Source organism: Eublepharis macularius, chromosome 4 (assembly GCF_028583425.1).
Source record: "Eublepharis macularius isolate TG4126 chromosome 4, MPM_Emac_v1.0, whole genome shotgun sequence".
Lineage (NCBI taxonomy): Eukaryota > Metazoa > Chordata > Lepidosauria > Squamata > Eublepharidae > Eublepharis > Eublepharis macularius.
Genome location: NC_072793.1, coordinates 129,142,221 through 129,158,984, shown reverse-complemented (window position 1 = coordinate 129,158,984; position 16,764 = coordinate 129,142,221). Strand labels below are relative to the sequence as shown.

Sequence of the window (16,764 nt, the reverse complement as noted above, 5' to 3'; positions counted from 1 at the left end):
TCTCTCTCTGACTCAACAGCAAGTGGTCCTTTTCTTAGACGAATTGCATGACTGATGCTGGCAGGGAGATTGTTTGAACGCAAAATTAATGGGCATTTGGACGTAATGGCAATTTCTATTTACATCCAAAGAAAACTAGGTGACCCCTTTCAAGGAATAAACAATTCTTCCTGCAACAGATGTGGAAGACATATGTTTATCCTTGGCAGATTTGGATTGCATCAACATGATGCAGATTAGCAGCAGTTAACAGCTGATTTATGAAAGCACTTGAAGTCATTGCCAGCCTCAGTGGGTCCCTATTTTTAAATGATGTCCACAATTATCCCACAATGCCATCTCTGTTATTTTAAGCTTAATGGAGCCTAATAGAACAGTTTAAAAGAACAGGGAGGTACTTAGCAACGCTTAAAGATCAGTGTCAAGCCAATTTGTTTAGTACTTGGGGAAACAATAGGGCAGCAATTCTACGAGATACACACAACATTGAATAAAGGAATGCCCAATGAAAACAAAGCTCTATAGAAATTTAGGGAAATAGACTGAAGGCTTTCCCACCAGATTGGAATCATTTCCATATAGTAATATGCTTATGTTGCATCTTCCTGAACTGCTGTTCGCCCTTGTTCCTTCAATATTAAGCCTAGAGAAACCAGGAAAAGCAGCATATTGTCACTGTGGAGCTCACAGTGTAATTTTTAAACAGGGCAATTATTTGTTGAATGTTATGAATATGTATGTGCAGCTGCAATTCAGAAAGCCACAGCCCATTTGTAAATGAGGGCTGCAGACCCGTTTTAATATTTTAATTGGAAATTTGTTAATCCAGTACTGAATAATAGATGTTGTGTGGGAGGTCTGTAGTATTGTCAGCAGATAACATCAACGAATAAAAGCCAAACAAATGACATTTGGTGAGAAAAGGTGGATATTTTTCTCTCATTTCCTTCATTCCCTCTTCTTTGTCTTCCCCCACGTATGCTTTTTAACTGATGCAGGCCATCAGACTTTTAAACAAGAAATACAGATTGCATTACAAAGAATGTCTTTAAAAAGCCAATCTCCATTTCAGGAAAAATCCACATGGCACTTCATCTTTTAAGTAATTTAGCCACACTGATACTGTGTGGTCCATAGTTGGCATATATCTAACCCTTATGCCTATAGGAATACAGTCATTAAAAATTATGGTAGGTTCTCTTTCGATTCACTTGACAGGTTTTGAGAAGGTGGCTGTTGTCTGAGCACTGAACATTTCTGCTTAGATTTGAATCCACATGGGAAGAAAGGCAGGATAGAAATATTTCAAATCAGTCAACAAATCTTGCATCCTTACTGGGATATTAAAAATTATTTCTGCTAAATTAACAGTGCCACCCTAAACAGGTCCACACTGAATCCTACTCAGATCTTTTCAATGGAGCTTACTACTTGGAAAGTGTTCTTAGGTTTGCACTGAAATGATCTAAAATGATTGTTTTATTTTTCAGGTTTGAGAGGAGTGAGATACTTTCCTCATCATTCAACTCCCATTAAATTTGTTAAAACATTCACAAGAAAATGCAAATTGGCAATTGGTTGGTAATTATGCTGTAACAAGGGAGAATACATTAAAAGGAACTGAATGGAATTTACATTCAGACCCAAAGAACTAACTTGTAACTGGTGGTGTCAAACTATTCTTTCAGTTTTCATTTACCTTTGCTACCTTTAAATTTCTGTTCTCCTTGGATAGCAAAGCAGACAGCAGTGGGAAAGTGACTACACTGTAAGATTCCAGTGCTCTGATCTTCCAAGGAAACCAATCCTCATAACCCCTGGCACTTTCCATCACTAGGAGTAGCGTTAGCACAACAACCTCAGAAAGTGCCACTTAAAGAGTATTTCTGAGTTTCCATTGCACCCAAATTCCAACCGTGTTTTACACCGAGGGGTTCTTTGAGGGCAGCCTTGATGAGCAAGATATGAGAATGGGGCATGTGCAAATGGTATACAGTTTCCTGTGTGGCTTCTATAACTTTAGATAGCATGTATGAACGACTCATCAAAATTATATGACTGATGGGATCTCTGGGTACCAATCTACTGTCATTGGTGATTGGCAGAAATGGCCAGATATCCCAAAATAATAGGTATGGTAGCATCTTACCTTTTACGACCAGTTCCTGAACACATTTGGCACCGTTTCTGATATTTTGATCTATGTTTGGCTCCACAGCATGTGACACACCTCATCTAATGGGGTACAAAATAAACAGAAATCTTGCCCAATTCTTTTCCAAAATGTCCAAAAATGCCTTCTCTCCACCCTTGGAGAGGGGCAAAATACAATTATTAGTCTTGTGTAGATTAAAAGCTGTCTAACCTATATCAAAAGAGCCCTGTGGTGCAGAGTGGTAAGCTGCAGTACTGCAGTCCAAGCTCTGCTCATGACCTGAGTTCGATCCCGGTGGAAGCCAGGTTCAGGTAGCCGGCTCAAGGTTGACTCAGCCTTCCATCCTTCCAAGGTCGGTAAAATAAGTACCCAGTTTCCTGGGGGTAAAGTGTAGATGACTGGGGAAGGCAATGGCAAACCACCCTGTAAAAAGTCTGCCAAGAAAACGTTGTGATGTGACGTCCCCCCATGGGTCAGTAATGACTCGGTGCTTGCACAGGGGACTACCTTTACCTAACCTATATCAATAAGTATTATGTATTGATATTCTCTGCCCAGGTACAGATGCATTTGAGAATGGCAAGAAGAGCCAACAGATATTCATCTGTATGAGAAACTTTAATCACTATTTTAGATAGACTATGTTATGATAAAAAGTAGCCAGAATGAACTTAACATTTTTAAAATATTTTAAGAAGACATTCAAATATAAATATGTATAGATATTTGTATGGTTTCTGAAGTTATAAGATAATTAGTTAGCCAAGAATGTACGCTCTTATCAAATGAGATAGCTAGCTATTGTTAGGAGATAATTTTAAAAACTACAAATATGGAAGTTGAATTGAGTTTCTTCTTAGAAGTGGCTCTTTGCTTGTAACCAGTTTATCGTTGGGTAATTGCTTTCCTTTAATTATGTATCAGTAATGGATGTTTTTCCATTTTTTTCTGTTTAGTTAGTCAATGTTAAAGATGCAAAATCAGCAAGTTCTGGAGAATGTGCTTGACAGCCCAATGGAAAGTATATGGGTAGAAATAAGGGGAGGAAGGACAAAGGGTATTGTTGTTGGAATTTGCTACAGACCGCCTGACCAGGGAGAGGAGATGAATGCTGCCCTCCTTGAACAGATTGGTAGGTATCCAGACATCAGAACCTTATAATTATGGGTGACTTCAACTTCTCCGACATGTGCTGGGAGACTAGCTCAGAAAAGTGACAAGACTCATGCAACTTCCTTACCTGCCTGGCTGATAACTTCCTTTTTCAAATGGTGGAGGAAGCTACAAGGGGCTCAGCCATACTAGACTTAATATTAACCAACAGTGAAAAATTGGTAGATGGGGTGAAGGTGGTGGGGACCTTAGGGAGACCATCTCCTCCTTGAATTCCAGTTGCTGTGGGGGGCCAAGGAAGTTTGTAGCCAGACTTGTAGGTTAGATTTTCGTAGGGCCAACTTTGATGAACTCAGAGGCTTGATGAGAGTCATTCCGTGGGGGAGTGTGCTGGAAGGGAAAGGAGCGAGTGAAGGGTGGGCTCTTCTCAAACATGAGCTTTTGCAAGCTCAAGCCCTCACTATTCCAGCAAGACGGAAACATGGTAAGGGCTCCAAGAAACCAGTGTGGATGAACAGAGAGCTCCAGAATAAGCTAAGGGAGAAAAAGGAAATGTTCAGGAAATGGAGAGAAGGACAAACCTCTAAAGAGGAATATATGAGGGTTACTAGGTACTGCAGATCAGCCATCAGAGAAGCCAAAGCTCAGTATGAGCTGAGTCTGACCAGCGGGGGCTCACTACAATAAGAAAAACTTCTACAGATATGTGAAAAGCAAATGCAAGGTAAAAGAGACAATTGGACCACTGTTGGGTGTGGAAGGAGAAACTCTGATAGAGGACAGAGAAAAAGCAGACAGGCTTAATGACTTTTTTGCCTCTGTTTTCTCCCTGAAGAACTCGAGCCCATCTAGAGATGACAGTAGACATGACAGGACGCCTGGGTAGTAGCGCATGTGAAAGAGATCTTGGGGTAAGAGTGAACTGTAAACTAAATATGAGCAGTCAGTGTGATGCGGTGGCAAAAAAGGCAAACTCAGCCTTGGATTGTATCAAAAGGGCCATTGCATCGAAATTACAGGAGGTCATAGTCCCTCTCTATACTGCCTGGATCAGGGGTCTGGAGGCTGAGCCCTACAAGGAAAGGCTGAGGGCCTTGGAAATGTTTAGGTTGGAAAAGAGGAGATTGAGGGGGGACATGATTACTCTCCTTAAATATTTGAAAGGCTGTCATTTTGAGGAGGGAAAGGAGCTGCTCCAGTTGGCAGCAGAGGATAGGACTCAAAGCAATGGGCTTAAATTACAAGCAGAAAAGTACAGGCTGGATATTAGGAAAAACTTTTTCATGGTCAGAGTAGTTCAAAGGTGGAATCAGCTGCCTAGGGAGGAGGTGAGCTCCCCTTCACTGGCAGTTTTCAAGAAGAGGCTGGATCAATATTTGTCAGGGATAGTTTAGGCTCATCCTGCATTGAGCAGGGGGTTGGAATAGAAGGTCTGCGTGGCCCCTTCCAACTCTGTGATTCTGAAAAGAATTCTGCTTTGATAAAAGATTAAAATGAAAGCAAAGATTCTCTAATATTATCACTTATATACTATACCCACAACAAACCTAAAATGTTGTTGAGGTATTCATCTTGCCAGGAATTAAATTATCTGATATAGGAAAGCTAATTAGATACCATAGGTTTCTGAAGCACACATGTATATCTGAGTCAGGCCTAACTGAAGTCATCCAGAACATAGCTGCAGTGGTATTTGAATCATGGAAATTGTACTTAACTATGATGCCATTGACCATAGAAAATAAACAACTGAAGAAGGCTGATACTCACCCTTCCTGCACCATGACACCCACTGCATTTATATCGGCCACGGCCATGACACTTGTGGCATTCCTGAAAAAAAAATGGTGCATTTGTATCTGATTACGAAGTATCTTTAGTGTGTGTGTATGTTTACATGCTGTTAAATTGCAATTGACTTATGGTGACCCTAGCAAGGGGTTTTCAAAGCAAGTGAGAAGCAGCAGTGGTTTGCCAGTGCCATCCTCTGCAAAGTCTTCCTTGGTTGTTGCCCATCCAAGTATCAACCCTGCTTAGCTTTCGAGGATTGACAAGATCAAGCTATACCACACCACCTTCCCTCCCATCTTCAGTAGCTACATCATTTAAAAATATATTGTAAAACCTTAATCACATGGGAAATATATATATATATATATATTCATTTTATTCATTTTATTCTTACTAAGGTAAATTTATACCATGTAGGAAAAGAAGCATATGTTCATGAAAGCTCGAAGGCTTTCACGGCCGGAGAATGATGGTTGTTGTGGGTTTTCCGGGCTGTATAGCCGTGGTCTTGGCAATGTAGTTCCTGACGTTTTGCCAGCAGCTGTGGCTGGCATCTTCAGAGGTGTAGCACCAAAAGACAGAGATCTCTCAGTGTCACAGTGTGGAAAAGATGTTGGCAGGTCATTTATATCTACTCAGGATATCTACCTTTTTCCGACACTGTGACACTGAGAGATCTCTGTCTTTTGGTGCTACACCTCTGAAGATGCCAGCCACAGCTGCTGGCGAAATGTCAGGAACTACAATGCCAAGACCATGGCTATACAGCCCGGAAAATCTGCAACTACCTTCATGAAAGCTATTTACAAAAAATACTAAATATTAATTCCAGACATACTTAATTAAGTGGAGTACAAAAAGGACAAGATAAGGCTTAAATGAAGTTATTTAGTTCTTGTGGACACACTCCGTCCATACACACACCTTAATCCTTATAAATGAAGTCATATCTACAGTACAGTGGTCCAGTGATCACCTATCACAGATGCCAGTACAATATCAGAGGAAATATCTACATGGTAACAAAGGAAGGCTAAGAAAAATGTCTCCACTATTCTAGTTGTTAGAATATTAATAGAGATTGGTTAATGCCTGTTCTGACCATGAAGCAAGACCATGAGGCACAATCATGGTCCAGGAACCTCCAAAAGAGGAAATTGCCTTAACACTTTATTACCATCCAACATAGATAGCTAGTCTTGTATGGTTGCAGTTAGGCAACTTTGACATAAACATGATCAGCAGGAGAGCTCCTGATCTGTTCGCCTTGATGACCAATGTTTGTGATGGCTTGCTCTGCACCTGTGCAGTAGCTACTTATTTTATAGGGTCAGGTTGTTGCAGTTTTGGTTACTGATGCTCTGGTTGCCAACCCCTGCACTGCTTTTCGTAGTCACCATTTCATCAGCAGCAGCAGCAGCAGCAGCAGCAGCATCATCAAAACCATTGACACCACTACACCATTATACTATTTCTACCATTAGGCAATATCCCTGCTGTCATGGTGTAGTAGTGCTAACTGATTCACTTAAAATAATTACGGAGGCATACTTCTGCAGCCATCAACCAACAGAGGGAGAAGAGGATTCATAATAATATCAAGCAGACACTCAGCACTCAGAGACACCTAAATAACAAGATTCAGTAAAACAAAGTATTTTTTCCCCTTTCACTATGTACCTTTTGGCAGGTGTATTACAGAGCTGCTGTAGCAAAAAAGCACTGTAATCAGTAACTTAACAGCTGTTCCCCTTGTTTACTGAAATCAAGGAAGCATACCTCCATTTTTGTTATTTTATGCCAGTTAGTAGTTGACACCAAGGTATCTCATAGTCGTAGAACTTGTTTAATGATGTTGTATTAGTATAGTACCAATTTTAATTTTTTAAATGGAGACCAGAGCAAGTTGTTCACAGTGAGGATGACAACTGGAATTATGTTTTCTGTCATGTGCCATGCCATCCTGAGAACCCTCCAGAGACACCGAAGTAATTAGTCTCAACTGAAACAGATTTTGTTGTTGTTGTTTCAAATACGCAGTTTATCAAGTTTGAGACATTGGCTTGGATCTTGTGTAGATTTCTACAGGCACAATGAGAAGGGCAATTTTCGCCACACCTGCAGGATACCTCCGATTCTTCCCCTAAGCTACTCTTCTGGGTCCCCCCATCACACAGGAGCAGCATTTCAGGGGACACTTGGGGCACCATGCAGGATGAATTGGCAGAAATCATCCCTCTGCCTTGTGCCCATGGAAACCCTATGGCAGGTTGGGGTGCAGCAGCTGCATAAAAGCACTGCAGTCATGTGAAATGGACATGTCCACATTAATTCTCAGACACATTCAGATAGCTTGCCAAATTATTAGTTCTCTCCTTGCAAGATGTCAGTTAAACTGTCAGGTGCTCAAATATGCCTAATTCTGATGTCCCTGAGGACAACAAAGAAAATCTCCCAGAGGCATAGAAACTATTTACTAACTTTTTTTGCACCACAATTATCATCGGTTTAAAAATCTTGACACCCTTTACAGATTTAGCGAGTGCCATCTGGAAAGGAATGAGGTTATTTTAAAGATATATTTTCATCAGTCCAGCTATAAAAATGGGAGAAATTATTGTACTTTATTTGCAAATTAAGGAATTAATTTTCCCTGCTTCAGGTAAACATATTTTATCCTAAATGAAAAAAAATTAGCATCACCGGCTACACGAAATTCTACATACATACAAATAAGACAAAATTACCTAAATAAAATAACATTCTCTACTCTACGTAAACATAAATCAATAAATCCACAGAAAAAGGTTTGATGTTACTGGGGTTCTATAAGACCCAAATAGCTTTTTATCATAAACTAACTGAGCAATCAGTTAATTACCTTGACTAAAGAAGAGTGAGGTACACGGAACTTTTTTGTATCTTCTTGAAACATTTTTGGAACTTGAACTTTAATATCCCATAGTTGAGGGGGTGCACCATTTTGTGGCCCATCTACCAAACCATCTGATAGGAAGAAATAATACCAACACAATCTTTTAACTAGTTGAAATACAGAGGCTACACTCCAACATCGAGTTAATGATAATAAAGCCCATTAAAATCAAAATAGGAATGAGGGGCTCACCAAGGACTCTGCATTGTTTTTTTTTTTTTGAAAAATTTTTATTGGGTTAGAATCCATTATTTCCACATTTACATTCAATTTTCCCCAATTTTTTCATCTCTAACCCCCTCCCTTTCCCCCCCCCTTTTTGTTGACTTCCAACAGCTTTCCAACCCTTTGTCCCCTTTCCCTTACTTTTATTAGCTTCCTCTATCTAAAACAAATATATATTCTCCATTATTCTAAGCAGTACATCCTTAAATATTTTTAACATTATATGCCCAAACTGTAAGCCTTTGTTTCCATCTTAGATAAACAATTTATCCCAATTTTTCAATTTCAGGTATTTCTATATATCATAAACCATATAGATCATACATTCATTTATATCAAACAATTTGACTTATTCTCTATATATATTACTCATTCTATCTTTTTATAATAGTTCTATATATCTCTCCTCACGTAGTCAATCAATTTGACCCATCTATATCTTCAGACATTCAGTTTGGTACAAAACTTGTCAGAAAAAAAAAGAAAATATTGTTAGTTAATCGCTCCTTATATTTAGTCCTTATAATTAATTATTTTCTCTATGTTCTGTTTGTTAACCTATATATATCTATATATATGTCAATCTATTAATCTGACTGCTTATTAATTCACATTTATCTCTTCTCCCCCCGGTAAAGTCTCCCCCCTCTACTTCAATACTTCAGTAGTTCTCAAACTGCCACAGTTTTCCTCCCACCTCCCATTTCTTCTCCAGGTATTGTTTCAGCTTCTCCCAGTCTGTGTTGAACTGCCCTGAGTCCAGATCTCTCAATTTTCTTGTCATCTTGTCCATTTCAGCCATATACAGCAATTTGTAAGTCCAATCTTCAATAGTTGGCACTTCTTGTACTTTCCATTTTTGCGCATACAAAAGTCTAGCTGCTGCTGTCATGTAAAATATCAACGTCCTGTGTTGGGCTGGAGTTCCCTCCATTCCCAAGTTCAGTAGCAGGAGTTCTGGGTTCTTATTAATTTGAAATTGTAAAATTTCACTCATTTCTCTTATTATTTCCCCCCAGTACTGCCTGGCTACCTCACACGACCACCACATATGATAGAGGGAGCCCTCATGCTTCTTACATTTCCAGCATTTATTAGAAGTATTCAAATTCCCTAGCGCAATCTTCTTTGGTGTCATGTACCAACGATAGATCATTTTATAAATGTTCTCTTTGATATTAATACATGTCGTTGTCTTCATTGAGTCCAGACATTCATTGTAGTTTTCCACAAGTATTCCCATGCCTCCATTGTTATTTCTTTATTAAAGTTTATAGCCCATTTCACCATTTCCACTAGAGAAGGACTCTGCATTGTTGAACAACTAGTGAGGCCCCAGAACACCAGAATGGCCTACCACGAATATAATTCCCCCTTTAAAAAAGCAGTAAACAGATGGAGAGGGCACATAGTAGAAGTTGCTACTTTCCCTACAGCTAATTGATTTTCCACTCTAATGGACTTGTCTGTCTTCTCACAAATGGTAGTAGCTGCTGCTACTGCCATCTTATAATGGGTGGGAAGCTGATTAGTGGTTGTAGAAGCAGCAAATCCCCCTTCTACCTCCAGCTGAGCTACTACTGCTAATTTCTATGACCACTACTGCTATCTAATCTTTATACATAATGTCCCAGACTTCTTGGCCCTTTATTATTACTTTGATTATTCTTTATTCATTTAGGTCATTGATCCTTCATTTTTTTAGATCCTTGATTATTGCAGTTATAAACAAACTTTAGGTAAATTTTGTAAATCTTGAGTAGGTGTTTAGGTATTTAAAACCCTTCTTCCATATTGAGTTACATTTCTCTAGCTGGTCACTGAAGGCAGACATACTGTTGACATGTAGAGGATTATCTGTGCCATTGTTTGTCTTGCACTGCCTCTCTTTTCTGAATCAATCGACAGGTCTGTTCTTTCTAGGGCTGTCAGTCTGAAAACTATGGCAGGAATTAAGGTGCCTCACATGCTGCAAGACTGCAAGATATCCTGGAGGATTGTTACTTTTTCAAATGGCAATAATGGCTGCCTCCTCCAGCCACCAAACATATCACAAAAGCCTTCCCAAAATAGTGGGAAAAAATTAACCTAGTACTGTAAAAGAAAATGTTTCGGCCACAATGCTTTCTTCAGCAACCCTCAGTTGCTTCATACAATAGGTCATGCCAATCACTGTAGTAGGAGTTTATTACTTTTCTCCGGAAACTAATAAACTTCAACTTTATAATACTAATACCACAAGTAACTCTTTTCTTACTCTTTGGAGTCTTTTGAAATTATGCCTTGGGTAAGTTGATAAAAAGGTCTGTTTTCTCCTCTAAGGGAGCTGAGAACTTTTCTTTCTTGACTCAAGCCTGACCTGACAGTTATGTAGGCAATTATTTGGGGAGAAAGCAGGAAAAAATGAACTAAAATAGTTTATTTGATCATTTTAGTGGAATGGGAAAAATCTGATAGAAAGGGAAAATTCTCCTCTGAGTCTTACATATTCAGATAGAACTTCTGCCTGTTGGTGATTTTTTAAAATAATCTCTGCAGTTTGGGGCCTGTCTCCTGCTATTCTGGATTAAATACTAACAGTGTGTATTGATTTCCTTTGTTTAAATAATGAAAAAAATGGATGGATGGATGGATGGATGGATGGATGGATGGATGGATGGATGGATGGATGGATGGATGGATGGATGGATGGATGGATGGATGGATTCCATTCATTTTCAATATTTCTGGCGCATGGCAGTCTGATTAAGAGAGTTTAAGGGAGTTAGAGATCAATGGAAAGTCCTCCTTCTGCTTTTATCTTTTTCTTCTCCTTTTTGTCTTCTCCCCATCCTGACCCCTGCCAATAATTATTATGCTGGCTACAGCCAGGCACCAATAGAGGGAAGGTAGGTGAATTGTATCACTTTCTTGGGTTCTTTGATGCTATTTGGACATGTCTGCGGTATCAGGACTGTTTTGTATTGTTTTGGTTGGTCTTAATACAAGGCATTATATTATATGGATTGTGTTTGAACATTAATGTGTGTGCTAATATAGTGCTTCAAGTGCTGTAGAATTGTAATGACAACAAGTGATACTGCAATCTGCTAGCACATACAATAACATTAAAAGCAGAGGTCAAGCATATTGAATTTTCTAAACAGATAATGTTAGCATTAAAGCAAATGTCTGCTCTGATTCAAAACATCATTTTGCATTATTTCTGGCATTAGATGCTCAGTATTTATTGGTCTGACATATGATAATTTCGGGCTCGGATGTTAGCTTGTTGCTTTGTGAACAAATGTTCTTCATCACATGTGGCTATATGCCCACCACAGTAAGTCCTCTTGATAAATGCTTCTTTCTAAAGTGAAAGGTAGAATTTTCAGCATTCTGTTCGAAGTGCCTCGTTAACAAACATGCAAACTTATGGAAAACTTATCACTCTGCATACATTTATGAGTGGTAAGCAACATACTGAATGGAGCAACAATATACCAACTCAACTTTTGTTTCAAATCAGTTGTTTGACTCCTTTCTACTAATAAGGGAGTCATATTTTGGACTTAATTCAAGGAACATAAATCCTCCATAGGCAAGCAAAGCTGATGATTCATATTCATGGTTGGCTAAGCAGAGTTACTCCTTCCGTATGTATTGAATTCATGAGTTTTTATAAATGTAAAGTCCTTAATAGGAATGATTCAATGTATCAAATATTTATGTACAACAGCGATCCTAATGGGAAACACCTTATCCCACCGATATTGACGAATTTAGAGACGGAAGTTTGAATACGCTTGATTGCAGAGGATTGTAAGTTTGTATCTTGATGATTGAGTTTGTTTGTAAGAGAAATGCCTAGGAGTAAAAATTACTGTGGTTTATTGTAGATTTATTGTAGAGATATTGGCCGGAAGAAGATTCCTCGAAACAGGCGGTATTACATGAGGCCGGCAGAGCTCATTGCCAGCTGTCTGGAATTAACGCTGGAGTTTTCTCCACACATTGGGGAACATACGGCGTCTACAAACTGAATTGAGCATTGAATGTATAGGCTCCGGGTTTGGGCAGTCTTGATGTAAAAATGGAATATGACTTGTACAAAGGAAGTTTTACAAGAATTTCCTGTCAGTGACTGTTGTACATAAATATTTGATACATTGAATCATTCCTATTAAGGACTTTAAATTTATAAAAACTCATGAATTCAATACATACGGAAGGTGTATAATTTCCACTCCTACTTGTACTTCCTTGAGTTTGGGCTCCACTTGTTTGATGCTTAATTAGGAAGTTTCCTTCTTTTGTGTTTAAGTAAAGTTACTTACAAGTGTAAGGATCAAAAGTCCATTCGCTTACTCTCGTTTCATTAAAGGTCTCCAGTCGATACTATGGAGGAAGAAAACCTTAAAATGAAATGCAGTTAGTAGAAAGAGTTGTTAATTGTTCAAATTAGGAAATAATTTCCACGGTCAAGCTAGAACACAGTATCTAGCTATCTATTGACTAAGTTCAGACAACATGCAAAGTCATGGGTTAAATTAAACTGTTAATAGTTAGTGGATCATCTAAACACAGGCTACTATCCTATCTATGGTCAAGTACGATCCATGTAAACAGGATCCAAAAAGTGTGTCTCTTTTACTAATCATAGCTCACTTTAAATATAAATGCAGAGTTCTAGCCTAATTCTGTCTTATTTTCCACCGCAACGTTCAGGGTTTCCTGGAAACCAGCAGGAAATGGAGGCAGGTGCAGGGGGAACCAGCAGGAAACCAGGGGAATGTAGGGAGAGGCCACCAGCAATGGTGTAACATTACTTTCTGTAAAGTGGCTTGTGTTAGATGCAGAGTTAATGGCAATTCCTAGAGAGGTGTGACATCACTTCCACATTTTCCATGAAGTGTTGTCACATCATCATCAACAGTGATATTTAAATTTTTTCTTTCTCCCACCAGCCACCAGTGTGCCACCAGGCACATGGCAACCCTACATCACACCCTTCCTGACTATAGAGATGACTGGCAAGTAGAGGTGGCCATGGACTGGAAAAATCCCATGGATCATCTGCCCATGGTCTGTCATGTTTCATGGACCAGGGACCATGAAAGTTTCATGGACCCACCCCATTCATGGAGCAGTTCGTCGGTCCATGGTCCATCACTTCTGGGGGCCCTAGGACCGCCCTCTTCACAATCAGAGATGCCAAACTTGTAGCAAGGCTTCAGCAGGCTCTCCTCCAGCCACTCTCTAAGTTTGGCCAAGATTGCATTTTGGAGGTCTGAATTACAGACCCCCAAAGCAGCCGCCCCCAGGAAACGTCCAGTAGATACTAGGAGTCACAAATGCCAATTGATTTGCATTGGTTTGCAGCACCAAAAAGTTGAATGAAGCAAAATCAAACAGAAAAGGGTGGGGGAAGAGCCCCCTCACTCTCCACAAGACACCTTCCCAGCCATTGCCTAGGGAATTAATTATTGATCCTTACTTGAATAGAGAATGGGAGCTCTCTGGTTGGCAGCCAGAGCTGCCTATCAAGCTTTTAAGGGCTAGGATTGGTGTGTTTCCAGGGCTGCAGAATGTTCATCTCATCCATTGCCTAGGGAATTAATTCTTGCTCCTCGCTCTCATAGAGAAGAATGGGAGCTCTCTGTTTGGCAGCCAGAGCTGAGGGCTAGGATTGGTGTGTTCCAAGGGCTGTAGAAGGTCTGCAGACATCCCCTCCGTTGTCTAGGGAATTGATAGATCGGTGCCAGAATGTCTGGACTCATGGACCATGGACCGACGGACCGGCCCAAATGGACCAAAGTTCATTAAAAACATGGTCCCACGAACCACGTGTTCATGAACCATGAACTGGACAGGACATGTCAAATTTAGGTCCGTTTTCCGGTCTGTGCCCACCACTACTGGCAAGATCTGCTCAGAATCAAAAACGCTCTCATTTTTCACCTCTCTTGCTAGCAGTTGCAGACCCAGCTGCTAGCTCTTCCATTTTAAAAGTCCAGGAATGCTCCTGGATTATTCCTTCTTATATGTAATTAAGTGAAAGTAGTACCAAATGCAGTTTTGCTTGTTTAACACCTCAAGCAATTTCACTGCTCCAAGCAGGTGGGCTGGGAGAATTTGGAAAGTGGATCATCCCCCAGACCTATCTCACTGTTGCTGGGCTACAAGGCAAAGGGTGCATGGATCTGTGTTCTCACAGTGGATGCTGTGTGAAGAAACTTGACAAATAGCAAAACTTTTCCATTAGCCTGATGCTGAAAGGCAGACTGGGATATTATCAGCCATGTCTTTTTAGAAGAGACAGGGAGAAGGAAAATGCTGAAACTAGGATTGATCATGGCAAACTAAGATTAAGTAGTCATTTGTGAACTAAATTCTGCTTTCACAATAACCATAGTTAAAATAAGTAATAGCTTCACATTGCTTCTGACCCAACTATTGAACTATTTAATTTCAGAACATCATTAAAAAGCAAACTTTTGAATAAACATCGTCACCTTTATTTCCCTTGCACGTCTATACAAAGCTGGTCAATTTAACCAATTATTTTTAACTGAACTTTGTTACCATACTCACTTGGTTACCTGTTTAGGGAGATTGGCAGTCACTTTAATAAGCTTTTGTTCCCACTACAGGCAGTAAGGTATGAAAAAGGAGGGAGCATTACCCAACAGGGGGCTTAATCTTTCAGCATCTTGCACAATCCCTCTATAACATCGAACTGGCCCTGAACTGGAGCTTGCATTTCACAAATTGTTTGAATAAATGCCAGATATACATAATGCTGTCTGCATAAATGGAGCTTTTCTTGAGAATGATCAGCAGGTAGACTATTTATATGTATGCTATTATTAGCATGTCATCATTGTTCATTATTGTCTATTTTGGGAATGCTTTTGATGATTTAGAACAAAAGGAACTGTGTAAGCATTGTTGTTGGATGTGAGTCAGAGAGAAGTTTGAATGCTCAGATTGTGACTGTGCTAACCAGGACTGAGCACTAGAATGTGTTTTTATTAACAGGACTTAGTCCTGAAGGACGGGAAGTAATAAGGAAGACAAGGGCTTTTGAGCAACTGAAAAGTGAATGTCCTTTAATACTGACCACAACTGGCTATCCACATGATTAAAAGTCAGAGAAGAAAGTGTTTTCAAGGCAGAAGCAAAGGAGCACTTGGGCCCAGAGACCTCTTGTTTTAAGTCCCATTGAAATCAATCAGATGGGTTTTAACGCTTTGCTCAACTACCTATCTAAGTCCATTGACCTCACACCTAACCTTCTCGTTTGCACCTCTTGGAAGCATATCTGGGTATACTCACCCGGTGTAATGTTTGCTGTTTCAGCTCCTGAATGACCAGCTCTCCTGCAGCTCTGTTGCCATAGCAACATTTGGAATTGACAAAGCTGAGGAGTGCATTCCTGGCCACATCCTCTGTCATCTTTGGAATCCTGGGGATTAATAAGATGTGTTCATTTCTAAAGGATATATAACATGAATACCTGCAGCAGATAGAATCCCCAGTAATACCTATGACCTCCTCAGCCATAATCCCCCCAAACACTTATTTACTTATTACAGACACTGCTCTTTTAAAAATAATGGTTTAGAGATAATTATTTTCTGAGTCTGCACAGGTAAATTAGAAAAAAAAAATTTTGGGTAGCCGTTCTGTATTGGGTTTGTGCCTGACCTCTGGATGCCATAGAAAGGGTAAGTCCCGTATTTGATGGATAACAATAGTATGCTATCAAGCAACCTGAATGGCCTGCTAGAGGTTTTTAACACTACCACTGCCACCATGTAGACACCTGTTGAACGCTCCAGGTGGATTCACATGATCCCTTTTGTTTCACTACAAATGGCTTTTGTGTTCCCATGCTGTCTTTCAAACCTTGCTAATTTTTCCCTCTAACCATGACTGATTTGTTCACTAAGCCACCCAAACAGTAGCTTGAAGGAGGATAAGAAGCAGTGGTAGTATAGTGGTGGTGGTGCAAAAATGAAAGGCAGTGGGTCAGCAACATTTTCTCTGACAATGTGGACCATCATAGCCCATTCTATGCATGGCCAAATCTGATCTGGACAGAGAAAAAAGGCTAAAATGCACTCTTGTGTTCCATGTACCCTCCTATTCATTCTGTGCTCATCTCTCACCCTTACAAGTACTGGAATGCATCCTACTCAATTGCTCTCCATCCATCTTTCAATATGGGATGTCAAGCCAACAGATGTCATGAGATTTTCTCAACTTGTGAGAGTTTGGCACCATTTTAGTTACCGTGGCAGCCTCTTCAAATGGCAAGGGATCCATCTCATGTTCTGCCATGTCATCATGAGTCCTGGGCGGAGGGGTCAGTTTCCCTGCCTTAGCATCAGGTAATCCGCCTGATACTTAATGAAGTTGCTAAGGCAACCAAAATAGCACCTAACTTTTGCAAGATGGGAAATCTAACAAGAACGCTCTATTGGGTATATGTAGTTTGTTGCCTACTAGCAAATAATGAGTGGATGAAGGGCTTCAGCTCTCGACAAAAAGGTGAAGGAAA

The 16,764-nt window shown here is 39.9% G+C and overlaps 1 protein-coding gene across 1 annotated transcript in view; it reads right to left on the bottom strand.

Annotated features, from left to right (window-relative positions):
* SSUH2 (ssu-2 homolog) overlaps nt 1-16,764 on the bottom strand; it is a 46,152-nt gene that overhangs the window by 15,662 nt on the left and 13,726 nt on the right. Inside the window, exons 4-8 of the mRNA XM_054976226.1 lie at nt 15,537-15,666; nt 12,536-12,596; nt 7,941-8,065; nt 5,039-5,101; nt 2,150-2,235 (exon numbers count right to left, since the gene is read on the bottom strand). Of these exons, the coding sequence (XP_054832201.1) occupies nt 2,150-2,235; nt 5,039-5,101; nt 7,941-8,065; nt 12,536-12,596; nt 15,537-15,666 (465 nt within the window). The remainder of the gene's footprint in view (nt 1-2,149; nt 2,236-5,038; nt 5,102-7,940; nt 8,066-12,535; nt 12,597-15,536; nt 15,667-16,764) is intronic.